General features: G+C 36.7%; 2 protein-coding genes across 3 annotated transcripts; one reads left to right on the forward strand and one right to left on the reverse strand.

Moving 5' to 3' along the window:
• Window positions 1-354: 354 nt before the first annotated feature.
• Window positions 355-14,854, reverse strand: LOC117916248 (transcriptional repressor ILP1). The gene is made up of 6 exons (XM_034832200.1): window positions 13,582-14,854; window positions 10,804-10,971; window positions 3,696-4,372; window positions 3,086-3,368; window positions 2,662-2,951; window positions 355-1,074 (listed from the first exon to the last, which is right to left on the reverse strand). The coding sequence occupies exons 1-6, from the start codon at window positions 14,767-14,769 to the stop codon at window positions 882-884; spliced, it is 2,799 nt and encodes a 932-aa protein (XP_034688091.1). The 5' UTR covers window positions 14,770-14,854; the 3' UTR covers window positions 355-881.
• Window positions 14,855-16,062: 1,208 nt separating this feature from the next.
• LOC117918461 (SUPPRESSOR OF GAMMA RESPONSE 1) lies at window positions 16,063-23,664 on the forward strand. Of its 2 annotated transcripts, none has more exons than XM_034835147.1 (6): window positions 16,063-16,428; window positions 17,560-17,701; window positions 19,184-19,370; window positions 19,630-20,129; window positions 22,756-23,166; window positions 23,276-23,664. In XM_034835147.1, exons 1-6 carry the CDS (start codon window positions 16,421-16,423, stop codon window positions 23,327-23,329), a joined length of 1,302 nt encoding a protein of 433 aa, XP_034691038.1. In that variant the 5' UTR covers window positions 16,063-16,420; the 3' UTR covers window positions 23,330-23,664. The 2 variants fall into 2 exon arrangements, with proteins under 2 accessions (XP_034691038.1, XP_034691045.1); XM_034835154.1 differs by lacking the exon at window positions 16,063-16,428 and adding an exon at window positions 16,460-16,987.
• The last annotated feature ends 213 nt before the right edge of the window (window positions 23,665-23,877 follow it).

Genomic DNA, 23,877 nt, shown 5'->3' on the forward strand with positions numbered 1-23,877 from the left:
TTTCCTAAGGAAATTAGTGCAATTAATTTTAGCTAGTTGAATCACAGTCCTAAACATCAACATAGTAATACAGTATGGTTCTTTTAGGTGGAATTCTTATTCTTAGCTTCAACTGCAATCAACGCTTCTCGCACCAATGATGGTCAATGGCTGGCCATTCCCAAAGACAGGATCCAGGCACTAGGTTTATCCATCCAGTCTGTTTCTTGTAAGTTAGAGAAGAAGAACACAAAGAGAGAGGCCAAAGGTGGACAAGAGAAGAAGAACGCAGTTCACAGCATGCTTTTGAGGAGGAATATATCCAATCCAATCAACTACCACCACACAACGATATTCACTAGTACATTGAGCATCATACATGTTTAATCAAGAAAATTTTGATTTCAGAAGGCACTGATGCATCTTTACTTAGTTACACGGTTGAAACTTTCAACTATCAAAAGAAACATTGACCGCTCAAACAAAAATTTTACAAGATTAAATTTAGATCCATTTGAAGCTACATGTCACGAACTTAAAGAGTTGCCTAAGCATCCATCCGTGTACCACCTAGACAACTTTAGATACTGCATCTAAGTATGACATGCAGCTTAGAACAAAATTAATTTTGAGAAAAAAAAAAAACAAATCCCCTCTTTTGATGGGGGGAAGTTGGCAGGGAAGTGAACTATGTTGCAGCACGGCATTGGTGAGTGACACATCCTCAAGAAATTATCCTCATTGGATTCTAGTGGGTAAAAAATTATCCTCCCATAATGGAGACTAACATATCTGGCCAGCTGAACCAACATCTTTCCTTTGGCAGCACCTGCTGGAGACGAGAGGTTTTGGATCTTCCCATGCCATTTTCCTATTCATTAAGCTCTCCAACATCTCTTATTTTAGAGTGCCTCTTTGAGATGGAAAGTTCTAGATATATCCCTGGCCTTGTCATACTCATTGAGCTCAACCAACATCCTTTTTAATCGACGGGCAAGTCTGCTAGTGTCACTCTCAGTCACGCCTGGCGAGTGCCTTTTCTCCAGCCTCTTCCCAAGTCTCAGAACATAATCCACCAGAGGTTGCAACTTGTTGCTGCACAATTTATTTTTGCAATAAAAATTATCAAGATAATGTCGTGTGTTAATCTACAAAAAAAATCTTCATTAATTATCAGACACAAACTGTTTCCAACACTCGAAAGAGAAAGATGGCTATATATTATATTCATTGCCAAAATAAATGCTTCAAACAGAGATCACAATTGTTCAGGCCCTATATTATAAGGGAGGGAAGATCTAAATTAATCATAATGATGAGAATAGCAATAAATAATGAACAACATAAGTTTGGAAGATATATATGTAGGTGCATGCCCCATATTTGTGAATTTGCATCATCCCAGTGTGTGCTGACAAAAAAAAATGCTACTAAAGATTTCACTGTAAAGGAGAGAGAGATCAAACAAATTAAGGCAGCAATGATGATGATGACAGCATAAATAGAATTCATTAACACTAAGATCCCTATATTCTGTACATTTTCTCAGCCTCAACATTCTCATTTTTCTTTTCCATTCTTCATATGATATCAGCATTCATTTTTCCATTTTTTCCCTCTTCAATAAGTCTTATTAGTGTGGGAAGAAATAAAAGCTTCAGACTCGGTTTCCTTTTTTGCCCTTTTGTGCTCTAGCCTTTTGTATGAACACTTACATCCATTTCTATTTCTTGTGTAAAACTGCAAGGTGATCATTGCAGTCCAGGACTCTATGAGATAGCTGGAATGTGGAGCCTCATGGTGAGCACCCCACTATCTTATGAGACCTTATGATATGCTCGGTATGGAGCAGTGAGTACAATAGTCATCAATAAAATCAAACTAATATCATGCTTGACTGTTATAATTATAAACGATAAAGAACCAAGCAAAGAAACATGGCTCCTTCCTTCAGGTGCCACATGGAAACCATAAGCAGTGGAGATATTACAGAAAATGATGGTCAAATCAGAAATAATTCAGAAAATTCCAATGAGCATTGCATGAAATCCTAGAAACAATTCTATACCATGAGTTGTAATGAACCCGATTTTCTTTAATAGCCTATTTATGGTGGTGATGGGTTTGCCTTCAAATGCTATTTAAAACACTTTAGTTTGATTGTCACTCTTGCTCAAGTAGCTGACACAGAATAGGGAGGAATGAACAGAAACAAAGTCAAATATTTTGAAATCCAGAGAGCAAAAAGGAAGCAGAGGTATTCTCAATGATGAGTACTAAAATAATATAAAACATAAAGTTGCACTCTGCTGACACTAAATTGCCGTTCAAAAAAGTGGAAGCTTAAATAAAATAATTGGAAAAAAATACAACAATGAAAAAGGAATTAATACAAAATGGAAAATTAGACTGATGATGCTAATCCAAGACATTTCAAGCTGAATTGCCTTTACGCTATTGAAGATACATCCGCATGCATGTGGGCAGGCTATAACTAAAACTCATCTTAAAGAAAGATTTTTGCACACACTTAAAAGAGGCAGAGGACCAAATTGGAGTTTTAAAATGTAAGCAAATTAACGTATGAAAGCGATCCAAGATCTGGAGAATACTAGAATGCAACAAAAATAGAAGCAAGATAACTTAGGACATGTGCAGCATGGAGTATCACAATTACTGTACCTGCGCTCCCCTGTGACACTTGGGCCTGCCCACACCCCAGATAAAGAAGAGATGATCCTTTCTGTTCTTGTGATTGCATCATGAACATCAGATGCAATGTTTTCAACATGAGGAAGAACTTGTCCACTCAAAAGCTGATCAAGAACAAGCTTCTCCAAAACTGGCAATGCAAGGATATCTTTCCACGAGCAGATGTTCCTCATCAAACGAATAGACATGCCAAACCTATATGCCGCAACTCGTGCTGCATTTGGCACAGCCTTCATTACAAGTATGTTCCATGGTGGTACCTATGAGCAGGAAAACATAAGAGAAACAATACCAAAGCTAAAAAAGTAATAATCTGCTATAACTTCCTGCATTGGCAAAATCAAATAACTGTAAAAAAATTTAGAAAAATATAATAGAGGTGTGAAATATATACCATAAAATTAGTGACAGCCTTGTAAAGACGCTTGTGGACGACAGCTAATAATTCCCCTAGAGCCTCGCTGGAAGCTGGGATGTACCTAATAACCAAGTTTGTTGCAGAAACAGCATTCTTTGTCTCTCTGGTACTGAAAATATCCCAGCAGTGAGCAAGTTCATGATGCAAAATGGGAAGTGCAACCCTTTCCACCAGTTCAGGAACAAGGTTAGCATCAGCATCATCAGGGCTGAAATCATTTCCATCTTCAGACAAACCATAATTGAAAAGCAATGAGTGCCTGTACCCACCAAAAAAAGAAAGTAGCAAAGTGAATAGCATCCAATGGTGGATAGAAGAAGCAAAGAGAATAGCATCAAACGGTGGATAGAAGAAGCAAACAACCATATATGTAAGTGTAAAAATGGAAAATGATTAAAAAAAATGAAAAAGAAAAAGAAAACACACACACACACACACACACATGTATATCAGTGGATTAACTTATAGACAAGTATTCAAATGACTTAACCAAGTATGTTGCCCTTATGCAAAGAATCAAGTATTAAATGAAGTTCAAGATATCTTGATCGACCTAAGTGTACATCACTAAATTTGTAGTGCTTACCATTTCATATCATCAAAATCTGCTTCTTCATAAAGTGGGTCCCATTTTAGGAGCTCCAATCTCACATATGGAGAGAAGATAGCAGGTACACTTAGAGACATATAAGCATCTCGGTAGCTTGACGAGTACTGTTTCTTCCATCTTTCAATTCTTTCTTTCACGGCTGAAAGTTGAGAATATTCCTCGGCTGCATCACCGAAAATTTGTTCAGCAGTCTGAAGCAACAAATCACGGTTTGACTGGTATGCTGTAGTCTCACTATCACTCTCATCAGTGCTTGATTCTCCTTCTATTTTCTGATGGGAACTTTCATTCTCTAAGAATGTCATTCTTTTAGCATCCCATCTATCTCTCTTACGTTGTCGAGCCTCAGATCTCCTATTCTTATCCATGCATTTTTGCAGGTTTATGTCTCTACCATATTCATCTAGCTTCACTGGTAGATTTGTTTGTTCTCTCATGGCAGCAGATGCAGCCTGAGCTGCAGTTCTGGCAGCAGCAACCATTGCCTCATTAGAACCACTTTTAGTGAAAACTGACATTGCAGCATCAACAGATGCTTGTATTTCCATCATCTCATCATTATCAGCAGCTCTCCTTTCTAAGATAGCTGATGCACGCTCTTCATGAAGCTTCTGCATCTGCTCTTCAAGTTCCTCAATAAAAGGAGCTTTATGCTGAAAGGGAAGTTACAATATGAGACTGATTAGCATGAGTCAAAGTCACTGCCTATTTCTAGGAACTTGAGAAGGGCACATAAGAAAAGGCGAATAAAACATCAAAATCTATTAAAAATAGAGGGACCAAGAGCATGCTATTTAGGCATATTGGGTTAGGAAAACTAAGGATCAATGACAATATGGACATAAAATATCTGACATAAGCCCTCATAAATTATAAAAAAAGGAATGCAATTTAACTCAAGCATTGACAATTCATGCATAACATTCACATTGATATAAGCCAATATGACCTAAAAGTAGAGGTGTAGCAGCTCAATCAAGAGGACCATGAAGAGGTATCAATATCTATATTTTTTTTGATAGATTGAAGAGGTATCAATATTGTTCCATTAGGTTTTGTTTGCTCTATTCAAAAGAACAAAACAGTAACAGATCAATCCAATGTTTCATTTCAGGTTTACTGCAAATCTCAGCAATATATAAACTTAAATTATCATCATCGTCATCATTTTGATAGACAAATAATTTACTTCAAACATATTGACTGAAATGCAATCAGCTACCTCCCTTTTAGTTTTGCTCAACGTCAACCAATATAATACAGACTACTGATCAAGCTGCTGAGGCTACCAATGTTTCATTTCAGGTTTACTGCAAATCTCCATGACATGCTAGAGAGATCATTTTGCTTGACGTCAACCAATATAACACAGACTACTGATCAAGCCACTGAGGCTACCAATGTTTCATTTCAGGTTTACTGCAAATCTCCATGATATTTTGTCTTAAATTAACAATAAAATTATTATTATTATTATTTTAGTTTTGATAAATAATTTATTTCAAAAATATTGACTGAAATTGAGTCAGCTATCTCTGTTTCAGTTTTGTTTGACATCAACCAATATAATACAGACTACTAATCAAGCTGATGAGGCTAGCACATAGGATCAGTGCTCGTAAATAAAATAGGCAGAAATGCCTAGAAAATCTATATTGTTCTAAGTTTAGAACTATTGGTATGTTTATGACCAAAGTTTTTAAAAGCAAAAGTATAATGCAAGTTGTTTTTTTTTCCCATGAGGCAATGTGTTAAGGCATAAGCCTCGAAGCGTTAAGGCGTAAGCCTTTTGAGACCTTAGTTTTTATAATTAATAAATATGTAAAAATATAATACTCAATAAATTACAGAAAGAATTTTACATAAATTACATAATTATTTTAGAACATAAAAGTATAAAATTTTAATAATAAATTTTTTAAAAATTAAATATTAGCATAACCAATCATTAAGATAAATATAAAGACCTGATTATTTATATAATTTTACAACTTTCCATTAGAAAAAAAAAAAAAAAAGATGGAAAAAAGGATGATGAAAGGTGAGAAAATAGAAACTGGACATGCTAGTAAGGGGAGGTTTATCTTATCAATATAATTATGTGTGGTTTCCTATCAAAAAAGTAAGGGGAGGTAAGCACTCATAGTGGTCAAACTAAAAACAATAAACCAAGATGTAAAAATGTGGCCATGGTGGAGAAGGTATGGTGGTGGAGATGTAAAAACAATAAAACAATGTCTTGGTTTTCCCCAAAAAAACAAAAAAAATACTGATTGTGGTGGTGAAGGCATGGATTGAGAATAAAGTAGAAAGGATAAAGGAGAAAGGGAAGAGGTGAGACAGAGAATCTGATAAAAATAAAAAATAAAAAAAAGAGGTGAGACATAGAAGGCGCCGATTGCCAAGATGAGACAGATGGAGTGCTGCCGAAGTGAGAGGGTGTTGTCAGAGTGAGAAGTCACAATCATGAGGTAAGGATTTCACATATCTAAGGTCAGGGGTTTTTCTTCCATTTTCTTCTCTATTCTCAGATCTCACTCATTTTCCATGGGATTGTCGGGTTAAAATGTTGATGTCATCTTCAATTTTTTATTCATTTATTTTTTTTAACATGGCCACTTGAGTTTCAGAGACCCACAGAGGCATATGCCTCAATCCTTTCTGGAGTTCCGTTTTTTCTTCAACGCCTCAAGACATTTTTGCCATGCCTAGCCCCAAGGTGCACCTAAAAACACTTTTGAAAACCTTGTTTATGACCACAAAATTGTTGTGCTTGCACAGTAAATGTTCAACACCCCATTTCATGCCCTGTGACCGCTGTTTAGATTCAGCTAATATTAACACGAGTACTCCAGGCATCAGCATCACCAAATTGCATGAAGGAGAAAGAACATGGTGATAATTGGGAGTCCTTATTCTCACTCTTTTATATCCATGTTAACCCACTCTCCAGAGCAATTTTGCCACCACGAAAGCCCTATATACTTGCTGGTAAATAAAAGCTCATTGTGTCAAAACAGAAAGATCGTATCACAATGATAGAAAAACGACCAGAGTGGTAGAAAACACCCAAAATGGCGAAGGCCCACATGAATCAAGTGCACTGCTTGCATGAGCAACAAGAGAATTAAATATTTATTAAAAAATAAAGGAACCAAGCGACACTCTGTCATGATTGCCCTTGGAAAGCAATTGCTAGTATGCCAGATTTATTCAGGGTTATGGATTTCAGTTGGGGATGGTACAAGAACTCGACAGGAAGTGGTGATCAACATTTGTGACCTCGATTACCCAACTTGTATTTGCTTGTCAGGTCTAAAAATTCTACTATTTCTCTGTCTAGATCAATTCTCCCACATCTTGGAATTTTTATTTCCCTGCCAACGAAAGCGATGACCTATCTTCGATTTTGCTTTCTGCCTGTTGTCACCAACTTTTCCTGAATCAGAATTTGGTTTTAACACCCTCTCGTTTATTTTTCTTTGTTTCCTTCTTTTCGTTTCTAACCAAATCAAAGGAGCCTATATTTTTTCTGAAGGCTAATTTCATTTGAAAAATCAAAGCTCCTACCTAAGGTCAAGGTTTTTGCTTAGCTAGTGCCTAATAGAAAGGTTAACACCAATAATAGAAAGTTAACACCAAGTATAGCAACTTTAATATAGCTGCTTTTGTTGCTTATCAAAAAAAAAAACCAATTATAGCAACTGAGAAAACCTTATAGTGCCCTCAATCCTGATCTTTGTTTAATGTGCCCCCTAGCCCTGAACACTGTGTAATGCAATTGAACAATGAAAATCATCATCATCATCATCTTCTACACTACCAAACAGTTGATGCATTTGTGCGATAGACTTTTCAGTCTTGCCAGGTAAGATTGAGGTCCTCCAGATGGATCATGGATATGATGGTGATGGCTCATTGGGTTTTGGTGGCAGCATTAAGAGCAGGGTTTAATCAGGTATGGCTATTCTCATTTCACTTTGGGCACTCAGGCTTGAGAAGAATGCCATAATATTTGAGATGGGATGGAGCTTGATGGAGGCTTTATGGAATTTGATCTACTACTTTGCTTCCTTATGGATATTTCAGACCCATCAAAAAGAAAAAAAAAATGTTTTCAGAATCCCATTAAGCATGAGAATATCAGATTGGATATCCACTTGTTGCATGAGGATGAGGCTCATGGAGGTGTAAGGTGAGTGGGTTCCACACCTTATGAGTAACTTAATTTTGTTTGTTGTTCTTTGCATATCCCAGGCCTGATAGGAATTGGTTGAGTATTTCACAATCAAAGTGCAGTTGTGTCTAAAGCTCCCTCAAAGAAAACTAGATCGGGTCTGGATATAGAGTTGAGCTAGTAACACTTTTGGAAGGCCAGATCCAGGCAGGCTCTTTGGACCTCAGCAATTCACCCATAGTTAGTTCCAGGACTTTCCAAAGGGAAATGGGGCCTTTGAAATTGTATCCATTTTACATAAGATCTTACATTGTCTACTAGGTTGGGATGCTCCTTTTTCTGGGATACAATGCTCAACAAACTACTAAGCAAATTCATTGGCTAAGTGAAGTGCTTCTAGTATAAAAGATTTTGTAATGATATCCTTGCATCCTTGAGAATTTTACTTCTGTATGACTATTGACCGATATTGGCACACTTTTGGCAGCCTTCTTGACGTTTTGTCTCTATATGAAGTACAGCTCATTTCCTTGTACTTTTTTATTATGATGAAATGGAAATGTTGTTTCTAATTATATATGTTATATTCAGAGAATGAAGATTCGTCTGGATGGAATGCTAGCATGAAATATGATACAAGGACTGTAGATCCAGAATTATAGAATGAAAAAAAGAGGTGATCAGAGTGATTGATTAGGAGTTAACTACCAAGGTCATTGCACATGCCCACAATATATAGGTTTAAATTATGAGTCAGCTGTCCTTTAATTCTACTTGACCTCAAGAGGAAACTCATCAAACTGCTATGATAGGCAGCTAACAACTCTTACACATGTAAACAGAGAACACCTAGAAAATTTTCTGTTTCTCTAAATTTAACCAAAAGTATATCTTTGATTACAATTTTTCCTTTTTTCTTTCTTGGGGGGTGTTGGGGGGAGAGGGGGCCACATCCCATGTACGTACAACATATACAAGGCAGCGCACCCAAAAAAAAAAAAACAAAAAACAAAAGCAAAACTACTACCAAGCTAGTCAATCCCCATAATACCAACAAAGTCCAAAAAGACACAAGTAGGATCCAAATCCCTGTCTGACCATATAAACAAAGTCAGAAGTAAATCCTTCATCACCAAGCATGAAAGCTTCACATATTCAAAGGTTCTTATATTAGGCTCTTTCCAAATGATCCAAAAGAGATTTAAGGAATTAGTGCCCACATTACCTAGCACTTGATTCCCATTCACCTGCCAACTCAGGACAACATCTCTACTTGACTAGGGGAACACCTAGCAAGGAAGTCACCAAAGACCATAACCTAGAAATCAATTCATAATGGATGAGGATGTGATCTGTGGACTCATTACTGTCATTGCAAAGGCAACACCCATTTACCATACCTCACCCTCTTCTCCTAAAATGGTCATCAGTCAGAACTTTCTCTCAAGTTGCTTTCCAAACCAAAAAAACAAAACAAACAAACAAATAAACACTCAAAAGAAGGCCTTGAAGGGTGCTTTTGAATTCAAAATCATCTTAGCTGGGAATGAAGCGGTTTCAACAAGGACCAGAGACAAGTAATATGTTATAATTTTATTTTTATTTTTTTTATAGGAAGTAACATGTTATAATGAAGAAGGAAGCCTTCTTATAAATCTTGCAAACCAATATATCCTTCAAGTCAATATAAACAAGGAATGGGTTCAGCAGTTGCAGCAAGCAGTCCACCTCCCAACAACATTTTATCCAAAAAGATCCTTCTAAACCTAGGATTCCAACAATTCTCATCCCAAAAATGTTCCACCAAAACCTCTCTATTGCTTGCAAGATTGAAGCAACTTGACAACTGAACCTTTAAAATGTTCTCACAACACCAAGGATCTTGCCAAAGTTTGACCCTAAGACCATTATTGATGGCAAATCTTGTCCTAATGAAAACATCATCCCTACCCTTTCTAATGGCTTTCCATCAGCTTGATTCATAAGTTTCCCTTTCCTGTCAACACTACCCCCCTCCAATTCCCCGTACTTCCACACAACTCACCTTTTTCCAGAAGCTATCTTTCTCTGTAGCGAATCTTCATAGTCATTTCCTAATTAAGCTTCATTGAGAGGATCAAGCCTCATGACACCCAAACCCCAGGCAGACAAAATTTTCAGCATAAACAATGGACCACCTCACCAAGTGAATCTTATTCTCTACTGACCTCCTTCCCACAAAAAATGTCCTAAATCCTTTCAAATCTGGTCTTCACCTTCTAATCGATTGCAACACAGCTTTTTCTTCTCAGTGATAACTGGTCAGCAAGGCTTCAAGCACAATGCAACATGAGTTCTCCCATTAGTGCACCACTACAGGGAATGAAGGTAGAAGAAAGCATCTTTCTCTTGTATGAGAATCAATTGGGAGTCCTAGTTACTTTTTCTTTTCTGTCCATGAAGCCTCTCTTCAGGGCAACTTTACCACAGTATAAGTCGTATAAAATTTGCTTATACAACTAAAAAGAAAAAAATCATCCTATTAAAATGGCAAAATCTAACAAGAATGGATGAAAAGATACAAAAGGTCATCCGATAAATTTGATTTTTCAAGTACTTACTTTGCTAAAAGAGTCAATGGAATAAATAGTAACTGAAATTTTAAAACCAGAGCGTCACTTATCTTTTGGTACTTTTGAGACTAAAGCACTAACTTTGACATGAACAAAAGGATAACAATTTTCATAGAGATTTTCAGTGTTTTGTGTGTGTGCGTGTGTGGGCACATGCGCATGCACACACACGCGAGAGAGAGATTTATAGAAGACATAACAAGAAACATAGTTATCTATGTTAGTTTGATGAGCAAGCAAGGAGGATTACAAAAGAACACAGAAACGCATGCCATGTAATTAGATAAATCCATACCTGCAAAAAGTCACATATAACAGAAACAAAGTCACGAAGCTTTTGCATAAAGATGAACTTCTCACCGGCAGCAGTAAGAGACTTCTCAAGAGTAGTGATATTCGACAGTGAGGAAGACAAATTTTCATCAGTTCTAGTCAGTGATGACATGGTTCTGCCATGAGATTCCTGATAAGAACAATATTAAAGTAGATTGTTACATACAAGCTCATTCAATTGAAATATGTAAAACAGTACATTACACTACACACACACAAAGATACACTCTTGCATATATATAGATACATACTCGAGCACAGTCTAAAAATGGCTAGATAATGCACTATGAACGTGCTATTCATCTCAGTTTTTTTCTCCATTTTTACATAATGCACTATGAGGATGCTATTTCCCCTTTTTAAAAGCCCAGGCAGTTAGGGATGTGATCAATGGAAGGGCAAATGATACTGATTGGAAGATACAACGTATCTCCAAGGTGGGGGAGGTGACTTGATTTGGTGTAATCTTGGAAGATTTTTAACATACATCGTCTCTTTTTAAGATTTCAGAGACAGGCGTTACTGGGTTGGACAGTTAGAAAGGTACTTCCTTTGGAGGAAAGTTGGTGTGGACTTCAAATCCATTCAGTGAACTGGAGTTATTTGCACTCCTCAGGGGAGAAGTGAGCTTAGGAGCAGACACACCTCATTGATAAATAAAGCCATCCTAGGAAAATGTCTTTGGAGAACAAAAAGTTCATGAAGGGAGTAGTTCTTGGATTATGGCAGTGAGTATGGCCATTGATAGCATAAGAAAGTCAGGAGAAGCTAACCAAAATGAACAGATTCGTCTTTTAACAGTTGGGTTTTAAGATGTGTATGGTAAACACAGTAAGTTTTGAGAAGACTAGATAGTAATAGTGTAATAGTAATTTATAGATTATATTTTACCTATCAAAAAAAAAAAATTATAGATTATATTTTATCTTTATTTTAAATATCTAGTATAAAGATATTTGGTCATAGACTCCACATCTTTTGGGAGTAGGCTGATGGAACCACCCACTCTATCAATCGCTATCTTTGGATTGGTCTCTACCCTCTTAATAGTATAAATCCATATGAGAGGTTAAGAATCTATCATCTCGACAGAAAAAGAGAGGGTTGAAGACAATTCTAATAAGGAGTATGTACAAGGATTGATTTATTTCAAACTCTTTAAGATAAAAGGATATAAGAGTTTGATTTGAAATGAATCTGCAAAATGTCAAGAATAAAGTTTGATTCATAATAGGATAGTTACTGTTTTGCATGAATTCAAGGATCTTACATTATTTATCCATCAAAAACATGTTGGATGGGGATGTAGCTCTGTGGTAGCAGTTTCCAAGTTTTTTTTTTTTTTGGACAAATAATAAGATTTTATAAACAAGCACCAAAGATACAACGCATCAAAGTACATATGACATATGCAACAGGCATCAAATGGCATAACCAAAAAAGAGAGAACACACACAAAAAAAAAAAAAAACGTTCTCCCTTAGCAAGAACCTAGCCAATCAACAAAATCAATTAAGAGTATAGAACCTACTTTTATGTATAACTTCACCAACAAGTGTTATTCTATTGAAAGTAGAACTAACTAGAAGGCTCAAGGAACAAACTACCTAGGGTGGACAGAGGATATTTTCATTTTGGGAAACATTTTCATAATTGGTAGTTAGAGGAGGTCATGCCATTTTTTGAGAAGCTATATTCTGCAAAGGTTTAGTCAGAAATGTGACACTTGAGATTCGTATAAGTCTTAATGGAATGTGATCCATCACAATTTTTTTACAAGAACTCAAAAGTCTTTTTAATGGACCAACTATGGAGGAGGAAGGTCATATCCATTTTAAATAGTTTGACTTTTGCGCACCCTCCAGAGTGCCTTTCTTTGTATGGACTGCAGTGACAAATAAAAGGATCATCGTGGACCGATTGATGAATAGGGGGCTATGGATCCCAGATAGATATTTGATGCACAAAATGATAGAGGAATAAGTTAATCATCTTGTCTCATAGCATTCATTCAGACGCTGTGGAATTATCTATTCTTATTGATGAGGGCTTATATTTTTTTGATAGATTTATTGATGAGGGCTTATATGGTTTTGCCTAGAACCACGATGGAACTATTCAAAGGGTGGTAGTAGAAAATTTGAAATATAGTTTGCAGAACTATTGTAAATTGTTTCCTTTGGGATCATTTGGCACATATAAAAGCAAATGAACAAAGAATTTTTTAGATTGGTCACCCATTGTCTAACTCAATGAAATAATTTTTTGTTTGCTATTCCTTTGTTGCCCTAAAACCCCATCTTTGGTTTTCTTTTTGGAGGTTTTGGGTAGTTCTTTAGTTTAATCCATGAGAACCTCTGTAGACTTTGCATTTACCAGGATTTGGCATTTTGCCATGTAAAAGTTTTATTAAAAGATGTTCATTCTAGGTTCCAGAGTAACTATAGGATAAGAATTTGGAGAGAGGAAGATAAAATCAAATGCTAAAAGGCTACTTATGCCTGAGAGCCTTCCAGGAACCAGCCTTGGTATTCTACTCATAGGATGAATTAAACAACAAATTAATGAAGAAAATCATAGTAAGGCACCCTTTTCCACAATCATAATTGTTTGCAATAAATTCATAATATCCTAACTTCCACATATTTTCACATTTATGAAAAACGAAAGAAAATAGTGTACAGATCTACGGATTTAAATTCATATAGCTCAATTCAGCCACAAAAATAAAATCTCATACCTTAAGCCTCCTCAAGTTCTCATGCAACGCTTTATTAGCAAGCTCAGCCTGCTGAGATAACGACATTGCATCGAAACCAGGCAGTGGCCCAACCGCACCCCCTATGTTTAAAGGAGCAGATACACCTGGCACTGAGGTATATGCAGTTACAGAAGAATACATGAACTTTTGTTGCTGAACTTTCTGAACCACAGGCACACTACTACTCACCACCCTACTAGACCCATCATCCATCCTCTTCCCCAACCCCTTCCTGAATTGCTCTTCTTCCCAAATTTTCTCCTCTTCCTCGTCATCACTATCATGTGCATCCTTCTTAAACCCCCCTTCCATTCCCCTCTCGTCCACGTCCTCAAAGACGCCCTTTTTCCCACTCTCAGGCTTCTCCCCAAACATCGCAATTCGCCCCTGAAACTCCGGCTCCTCATCGCTCAACCCCTCCGCCGCCCCATGATTACTCCCTCCATCCAATGAGATATAATCTGGAGCAGCCGCCCGTGACTGCCGGAGCCGCTCCCTCTTGGCTCGAATAGCGTTGATTGTAGCTTGATCGGGAATCGAATCCCTACCCTTCCCAATTCCCATCGAAGCTAATCGGGTTTCGGTATCCTCCGTATCCTTCTTAAATGACCTCCCTCCCTTGTCTTTGCTTTCTGGTTCCTCCTCAACATTTTCTTCCTCGATCACGGCATCCTCGGCGGCCGAGATGGGTTTGACAAGGCCTTTCAAGACGATGACCGGTTCGAGTGAGGGTTTGGGTTCGGAGGAAGCGGGACGAGAGCTGGCTAGGGTTCTGGTGTTCTTTTGGAGTTCACGAAGGGCTTCTTTGGTGTAGGTGCCGGCTTGGGGTTGGACATTGGAGGGGAGAGAGGCGGAGGAGGGGGTGAGGCGGTCCTTGGTGGTGGTGATTTTGTGGGAGGACGATGAGGAGAGTTTGGTGAAGCGAGAGGATGTCTTGGATGGGCGAGATGGGGGTTGGGTGGAGCGAGAGGAGGAACGAGATGGGGATTCATTTTCTTCGTCGTCGGCGAAGCTGAGGAGCTTCGGAGGCTTCTTCGGTTTGGCGGCGGCAGCGGTGGTTGTAGAGGGTTTCGAGGTAGGTTTGATTAAAGGAGGGCCGTCGCCGTTGGTATCGTCGTTGTCATCGTCATCGGCACGGCGACGGAAGTTTCTGGGTCTGCTGCTCATGGTCGATGGTGGATTGTGATTACAGCGGCTCCTCGGACTGGTTTCCTTCCTTCCTTGATTCCATTCAGAGAGATGCGAGTTCTAGCCTCTAGGCTTCTAGCCTTCTAGGGCTCAAAAAGGCCGCCCTTTCCCACTATTTTGAGTTGGGCTTTTGTATTGGGCCAGGCTATTCTTGTGTTTGACTGGGCTTTGTTTCATCGCAAAATGTGTTTGGCAGTCGATCTTTCAAATTATCGTACTTAGATCTGCTAATTGAAATTTGTAATATACCTATGTCATTATTCCCGCAAACAAATTTATGATTCGAGTAAATCTCAACAAGTACCTAGAATTCGATCCAATAATGTTTGAAATAAAATTTTCAAATTTTACGCTTGCTAATGTAGCTTATTAATGAATAGTATCATCACAATTTTACACTTCATATACATAAAATTATTAAAAATATAATAAAATTAGAAAAAAAATTGATAAAATTAAAAAAAACACTAAAATACAAGTTTAAATAAAATATAAGAAAAAAAAAACGAATAAACTTCATAACAATTATAGAATACGATTTTAATACTTTAATTTTTTGTCAAAATGACTTATTTGAACACAAAATTATAACTTTTAGGCCCCTTTTAAAACTTAATTCAATGTGACATTTTTTATGTCATGTGAGTACCACATCATATTTCAACAAAAATAAAAACTTCAATTGTTACCGTTTTAAAAATGAAACCTAAATTATTAATTGAGATTTTAATTTTTAAGTGAAACCTCAATTATAGTATATTTCTAGTCATATAAGTGTCGCATCATCCTCTTATAAAAATAAAACCTTAATTGACAATTAAAGTTTCAATTAAAAATTATCATGATTTAGATAAAAAAAAATGAAGATGTGATTAATAATTAGGTTTTTTGGTTAAAAAATAAAATCGTAATTGATAACCGATGCTTTAATTTTTAAGTGAAATCTCAATTGAAAATCGTGATTTTAATTTAAATTTAATATATATATATATTTAATGATATTACTCTTACATGATAATAAAAAGGACCATAAATTTTTTCAAAGTGAAAACTTAATTTTTTTTCCTAGGCCAAGTATCATGTGACAAAATGTCCAGTATTTTGTCAATTATATTTTTTCTAAATAATTTTATAAATATTCCCATAAATTACCTGAAATTCCATAAATCTCGGTCAAAAAGGGCTAGACCAGCTCTCATAAAAGAGCCACCAATGATGGATGGTAGACTAAATGCTACCTCAAGTCAAAAGTGAGTGCCGAGTAGCGACTCTTTCTTTCTCCACACAAAATTGAAAATGCTACTAATTCCTGAAATAATTTAATGCAACACTTGTCCATCTTTCTTCGAAACTCTCATTCCCGTTCACATTCCCAATCTTATAGTTCGGCTCCATCACTGTATTTTCAATTCTAATATTAAAAAAATTTAGTTTTGAAATTTATTATTCATTGATTTGCCAGTTCACCTTTTAGTACGATTCAGTGATTTAAAAAGAAGAATATGGGTTACAGTAGTAAGTTTTCAAATTTTCTTTTACATGGTTTGTAGTTTGTAGATTCCCAACAGGGGGCAGAAGAAGGGGAGAGGAGAAAAGCAGACGGTTTTGACCGCTGGATCGTCAATCTCCCATGGCTGGGTATGCTCTATCTATCTCTGAAAACAATGCCAAAGAAACTTCATCATGAATTATGGCACAAGAATCACAGAGATTTGAATTTATTTGAAACCCTAACTCATTCTCACTTGGGTCGCCTCAAAAGATCTTAAAAAATGAAAAAATAACTTCTTTTTTTATCCCGAGTTTTCTGGATGGGTGTTGTTACCCTAAATCAACAGTTTTTGCAGTTTCTTCATCCAAAACTGACCCATTTTGTAAGACGTGTAAAGGATCAAAGGCTTCGTGGGTGATCGGCTTTCATTTCAAAGTGACGTCTTTCTTATTTTTTAGCCTAGGTTTTTTGATGAAGTGATGATGGTATTTTCGAATACCCATTTCGTCACATTTCGCGGGGTTGATAGCTGATGTAATGTATAATGGAAATAGCAAGTGGGTCGGTCTATGACTGAGAACTTACATTTGATTGTTTACGCCTTTGGTGCTATCCGTCTCCGGTTTTTCCGGAGACATTGTTTTTGCTCTTGAATTTTTGAAGATCATGTGAAGGACTGACTTGCTTGGAATTGATAGATGAGCTGTAAGTTACTTCAGTCATATTTGGTTATTTTACCCTGATTGTGGAGAACCAGACTTTTATTTTAAAGGGTAATTTTAGCTGTTAAATATGGGGTATAATGGTTAATACTTGCTCAAGTGGATCTCTATTGATGGTTACTCTAATCACTGTTGGATAACTGAATAGTTTTTGCAAGGCCTTAAGATTTTTCCAGAAGATTTAACCGTGCAGAACATCAAAGTTTAGCAAAAGTTGATTTCAATGATAGTGTTTGATTTCTAACAGGGTAGGCAGTCACTGCTTCGCCTGTTTTATGGATATGTTATGGGGCATGGTTTTTTGCAGTGAAGGATGACTCTTTAATTGGGTTACCTTATGTTTAGTTTCTGGCACCCTCTTTAATCTAACTTATGTAATGGGGGTTTAAGTTCTCTGACTTTCATAATTTGATAGAGGTTTGACTTTTGTTATTTTTTCATGTTCTTGTTGAATTCTTTGGTTGTTTTGTTCCCGTGAATTCGTATTTGGTATATCATAATCCATAATTTGGAGTAATTCCTGTTTGTGACTCTAAATATTTTGTGACCATGCAGAATGTCATGGTTGGTTGACAGTAATAGATTTGCAACAAAAATCAAGAATGCATCTGGCACTCGTGAGACTGAAAGAGTCAAATGGAAAAGCAATCCTAGTAGAGCTTGCCCGAATTGCCAGCATATAATTGACAATAGTGATGTATAATCCCAACTCCCTTATGCTTCTGATCCTTGATTAAGTGAAAGAGACTACTCAGAGGAGATCCATTTATTTGTTGAAATAAATGTTAGATTTATTCCATATTTTTTCTACAACTTTTGTCAGAAAAAGTACATCTTGATTAGTTTTTGTGTTTTAGTTATGGTTACTGAACTTGCTTCCATATTTTAAATTTTTCTCAGGAACTTCTTGATATTATACCGCTATCTTCACATATTTATGCTCTTTGATACTTATTTCTTCATATTTTTATACTTCTCATCTTCCTCTCTCAGTTTCTTGTTTTGTTTGATTTTTGTATTTGGTTGTTAGACATAATCCATGGATACCAAATGATATAGGCCTGTCAATGAGCAATTTTGCCACTTTTTTTGGTTTGAGAACAATATTTCTATTCATAGCATTGTGCAGAAAACATCTGAACTAAAGAATCTTTTAGAAGTACCCAAGGCTTCATTTTGAACTTCACATACTGGAGGGTTGAAAATTTTTAACTTTGTTGTTTTTCGGATGATAGCAGATACTTACTTCTAGTCAAAGCAAACACCCTGTTTTATTTGGGTGATAACATTGTTAACCAATCATATCTCAAGGAACATCTGAAACTGCTTTTTTTTTATAAAAATAATAATAATAATAAATTTTTAATGCATTTAGGTATGCTTGCACACTTGTATATGCTCATTAGTATATTGGCCAGGCACTAGTTGGAACTTTCAGTTGATTTGCAGTTGATAGCACTTGAAGCCTAGAATTATACCTGAAAGTGTATAAAGTTTATCATCAGGGATTGCGTCATGAATTAATGCAAGAGATATTATATTTTGTTAAATTTTGATGCAACCCCTACTTTTATATATTCTCATATATGTGATATTTCATCCATTGCCTTTTGGAGCCTAGTATTTTCTCTAAATTGGTCGTGTTTTACTCTACTTTGATTCTAATTTAGATGTTTTTACATATATGTGTTATCTTTTTCCCATCTATTTGCCAAGATGTAGATGTACCTTATGAACTGGTTTGTGTTGTTTCTTGGGTTCATAATTGGGCTAGTCATTTCATGACCTGACATTTGGGGTTTGTTGTCAAAACTTACCAGAGCTGAGCCAGGTTTCACCATGCTAGATTATCAGCAAAATGATGGAGGACCAGGACCACTATATGTTTAATGTTTCCATTTAGTTTGAAAAGGTTATGGAAGTGTTAGGGCCACTTTAAATTTTCATTTTGATGGGCTTACAGTACTTGGTGTCCTATAACTAGTTCTGATCAACATCTTAATTAGATTTTATAGGGGCTTTGTAGAGATTTGAAATTAAAAAAGTAATCAGAATATTGGAATTTGTTTGAAAATCTCATGATTGTACAGTTATTGAAGTTATATTTTTATATTATCTTGCCTGATCTTCTTCTGGCAGCTGTTAATATTTAGAATGTTTGGAAACTGTCCTTTTGCAGGTTACTCAGGAGTGGCCAGGATTACCTAGAGGTGTGAAATTTGATCCATCTGATCAGGAGATCATATGGCATTTACTTGCAAAAGTTGGAGTTGGGAATTTGGAAGCACATCCTTTTATTGATGAGTTCATCCCAACTGTTGAGGAAGATGATGGAATCTGTTATACCCATCCTCAGAATCTACCAGGTTAAAATAAGAATCCAATGTGGTTATTTGGTTTGTTCAACTATTCTCAATTAATTGTCAGTTTTAAAACTTGAGCTTTTGCTTCTTTCCCTCTCCCCCCCCCCCGGGTTGAGCCTTTAGGCTATTACTGTATACTTCTTGTATACTTTGATGGCCCTGCTTTTGGTGTCCCTCTTTACTATATATACTACTTTTCTTTACCTATCAAAAAAAAAAAAAAAACTTGAGCTTTTTCTTTTCTTTTTATTTTTTTAAAAAGGTGTAAAGCAAGATGGAAGTGCAGCTCACTTTTTTCATCAAGCAATCAAGGCTTATAATACTGGAACTCGAAAGCGTCGAAAGATACATGGTGATGTTTTCGGTGATGTTCGTTGGCACAAAACCGGCAAGACCAAACCTGTGATTTTGGATGGGGTTCAGAGAGGGTGTAAGAAGATTATGGTTCTCTACGCAAGCATAGTCAGGGGTGGGAAACCAGAGAAAACAAATTGGGTTATGCACCAGTATCACCTGGGTACTGGAGAGGATGAGAAAGATGGGGAATATGTTATTTCTAAAGTCTCTTATCAGCAGCAACAAGTCAAGCAGAGTGACAAAATTGAACAAGATTTTCCTGAAAGCTCTGGTGCCTTAATTGCAAAAGTAGATCCAGTTACTCCCAAATCTGCAACTCCTGAACACCCTCTTACTGAAAGAAGAAATTCTGACTTTAACCCAGGACAAGAGTCTCCTATTGCTTGCATGGATTCCTCAGTTCAGGTAAAAATAAAAAATTTATGCCTAGAAGCCTCATGCATCTTTCCCTTTGTTTTTTCCACGAGTTTTTGATAAAAGGATCTAAGCGTTGGTATTATATTTTCTTCACTTGTCTTTTTCCTGCAGTTGCCAATTAAAGGATGGCATTACCTTATTTGGGAATATTTTGTTATTGTTTGCTATGGGTACTGTAGGAGTGTTAATTGGGCTAGGCTGGAATTGAGATGGGAGGCCCAAGTGCTTGTGTCTGATCCTAGGTAAGAAGGAATTAGGTCTTTGATTGGACTAATAACTATAACTCTTGGGAGAGAGAAAGGTGATCAATTTCAAAATGTGAGGTTGGAGATAGAACAAGACGAGAGAGTGGGTGTGAAGGAGAAAAAAGGGGCGGGAGACTCCAAACCTTAAGCCTCTTTGTAATGATAGTATAAATTGAGATTGAAAGAGAATTCATGAGAGAGAAAGATGGTCAACTTCAAAAGTAGGGTAATATGGATAGAGAAAGAGAGATTAGAGAGTGAAAACAAAAGAAAAAAATGAGAGTGACTAATTCAAATCACGTCTCTTTGTGATGATAGAAGAGAGAAACGAAAGTTGAGATTGAGAGAGAATTCATCAGAGAGAGAAAGGTGATCAATTTCAAAAGAAGGGAGAATGTTAGAGAGGAGTGATAGTAGATATTTTGATTGAGGGAGAATTAGAGAGAAAAGTTATCAATTTCAAAAGAAGAGGAAATATAGATAGAGGAAGAGAGATGAGAGATTTAGAATAAGAAAGGAAAAAATGAAGAGAGAGAGGGAGAGAGAGTGAAATTTCAAACCTTCAGTCTCTTTGTGTCAATAGCAAAGAGGGGGAAGGAGAGAGATTAATAGTCTTCGTAACACGAGAGACCTCTGTGGAGAGAGTAACAGGCTTCAAGGTTACCTGGAGTTTAAGAGAGAGTGGGACAGTCATGGATTTGGAGAGGTATAGACTGGGCTAATTGAAGGTTTAGATCCTCTTGCTAGGTAAAAGAGAGAAGGAATCTTTATAACAAGAAAGACTTTTTAGAGGGAGTGAGAGGCTATACGACCATCTAGAGTCTAAGAGAGAAATAGATGAGTGGATTAGGGGTCTCTATAACAAGAGAGGCCTTTTTGAAGAGAATGAAAGGTCCATGGTATCTGGAGTTTGAGATAGAGTGTAGTGGGTTGGAGCCTATAATTGAACCAGTTGGAAGGGTGGGCTATCTTTCTAGATGGGAAGGAGAGGTTTGCTTTCTATAACAAGAGAGACCTTTGCAGAGAGAGTGAGAGACTCCATATCTATCTGGAGTTTGAGAGAGAGAGAGAGTAGTGGATTGGGTGGCTGACAGCCTGGGCCTAGTGATGGCAATGGAGCATGTATTTTTAGGGCCTTGTCCAACCCTTGATAGGATGCGTTTGAGAAGAGTCTAAATGGGTTAGGAGTAGGTTTGAGAGATTTTTTTTTTAACATTTCAGGGTGGTCTAGGGTCCTCATGCCTCCGCATTATATATAAATTTAAATAAAAATTAATTTAGTTTTTTTCCTTTTTTTTTTCAAAATTTTCCTATTTGAATACATCAAAATAAAATTGTAAGTTTACTTCTCATAAAAAGAAAATATAACAATTTATGAAATATACTTATTTATTTAAAAGTTATATATTTTAATAAAACAAAATAATAAAAAATAAATAAATAAACGGTGCAGGGCGAGTTCTTTGACCCTCCTTAATGTCCTGCCCTGATTCGGGTTTGGCGCAGGGATGGGAATGCATTTTATAATCAGAGTGGGGTTGGGATGAGGGTGAGTTGCCTTAAACTTGCCTTGTTGACATCCCTAGCTGGGAAGCTAGAAGGCTAGGTCATCATGTTGGCCTAACAGTAAGGTCTAGCATTGGATCAATGGCTAGCTTTGGGCTAGGTCTAGATCATACCCCAAAATTTTTGGGCTGAATAGAGCTTCAACCTCTCAGATCGTGTACAAACACTAGCTTCTATTTGGATCATGGAAAGTTGAAGAAGAGTGGGAAGGAAGAAAACAAAGAGGAAAAAGAGAAGGGAAGAAAATAGAAATTAAGTTTACTAAATAATTTTCTTTTCTACCATGCTACTCAAATGTTATTCCTCTTTTATGTAGAGGATGAAGAATTTAAAAATGTACAATTTTTTAAATATTTTTTATTGTGTTTTGTTTTTTCCATGGAAAATTGAGGGAGAGAATTTGCGATCCCTTTTTTTGTTCTCTTTTTCTTCATCCTAGTACTTTTCATTATCCAAATGAAGTCCTAATCAATAAAACAAGGATGTGATATCCTGTCATTGATTTTTTTCTTTCTCCTTTTTGGTTGCATATAAGAATATCATACATTGGACATAATTCTACTTTGCAACACAACTTAACCGGCTTGAACTCCTGGCTGCAGTGAGGTCACTTTGAAAGGCCTCAGATGCCATTGAACTATAGCTGATCATTGATAGACTTTAGTGAGATTCCTGCATGAATTTTCATGTAATAAGGTAGTTCCCAAGCATATGTCCTCTTTACATTTTCAAACAAGCATGCAGTGCAAAAAAAAATACTGATATCTTTCTCCATGTCTGTTTTTCACTTTTTCCTACTTAAGCAACCTGACATGGGGCATTTAGAAGGTGAGGTGCAAACTGAATGTGAACAGATTGATTGCCAAAATATCCTAAAGGCAGAAAATTGTGTTGATGAAGTCTTAGATCATAATGATAATCATGGTGAGGAAGAAGCAAAATGGTGGGACAATGAGTCGCAGTTTCTGTTAGATTCACAGCAACTTGTGGAAGGGTTGTCCATCTGTGATGAGTTTCTTCAGAGCCAGTCTCCCAATAGGGAAGGACATGAGAATGGGAACGATGGGCATGTGACAAGCAAACCCCGTCTCTCTGATTATGCTAACTTAGGAGCAGAGGACTTAAAGAAGGATCTGGAGGATTGCCAAGATCTGGTCCTTGATCCGGCAAACATAGAACTCGATACACCTCCTGATTTCCGGTTGAGCCAGCTTGTATGATCACTTATTCTTTACGCTATTTTGTTTCCTTGAATTTATTGGGTTCCATTGTTGCTTGTAGAAGTTCCTTTTGGTTGAAATGAGTTTACCAAATGTTATGCAGGAATTTGGATCTCAGGACAGCTTTATTGCCTGGGGTGGTGAGCAAGGTGGTTGACAAAATTTGGTTTGAGCGTTTTTCAATCTCGGTTACAGAACAAGTGCTGAACTTTTTGTATTTTGTCAAAACCTGGTGGCTTGCTAAGTTATCCTTGGGTCTCCAAACATGCATTTCCATAATTACTGTTTATAAAACCTATGCTGTAACTGTATCTTTGCTTTTGAGAATAGCTCGAATGTACGGTTTGTTTGCTCTTCCCGAACTTTGAGCATAAATCCATCTGGTGGATTTCAGAGACTTTTGTTTAATTAAACATGAAGTATATTGTATATGTTTTGAAACCCTTCTCTTGTTGATTGCATTCTAGATAATGATATCAGCCAATTTTGTAATATCTAGGTTAAACTTGTGTTTTAAGGTCATTTGCATCAACTCCATCTTATATTAGCTGAAGGGCAACTCCATGTTTGGTGTAGAGCAAAAGCCATCCCCTGCATATGAATCCTGATGCTTATTCTGGGTGGTCCAGGTTATTATACACTTTTGTCCAACAGTCCAGGTCAGAACATGCCCCTGTCCAAGAGAAAATCCAAGTGCCAGAGTTG

Source organism: Vitis riparia, chromosome 1, assembly GCF_004353265.1.
Source record: "Vitis riparia cultivar Riparia Gloire de Montpellier isolate 1030 chromosome 1, EGFV_Vit.rip_1.0, whole genome shotgun sequence".
In the NCBI taxonomy this organism is placed as follows: Eukaryota; Viridiplantae; Streptophyta; class Magnoliopsida; order Vitales; family Vitaceae; genus Vitis; species Vitis riparia.

What these genes read in the sequence shown, in the direction of transcription:
- LOC117916248 (XM_034832200.1), bottom strand. Translation starts at nt 14,769, where the DNA reads ATGAGCAGCAGACCCAGAAACTTCCGTCGCCGTGCCGATGACGATGAC. An exon ending in TTATATGTGACTTTTTGCAG is followed by an intron (nt 4,373 to 10,803) that starts GTATGGATTTAT and finishes CTTCCCTTTCAG; the next exon opens with CATAAAGCTCCTTTTATTGA. An exon ending in AGGCTGTCACTAATTTTATG is followed by an intron (nt 2,952 to 3,085) that starts GTATATATTTCA and finishes TCCTGCTCATAG; the next exon opens with GTACCACCATGGAACATACT.
- LOC117918461 (XM_034835147.1), top strand. An exon ending in ATATAATTGACAATAGTGAT is followed by an intron (nt 17,702 to 19,183) that starts GTATAATCCCAA and finishes GTCCTTTTGCAG; the next exon opens with GTTACTCAGGAGTGGCCAGG. An exon ending in GCATGGATTCCTCAGTTCAG is followed by an intron (nt 20,130 to 22,755) that starts GTAAAAATAAAA and finishes TTCCTACTTAAG; the next exon opens with CAACCTGACATGGGGCATTT.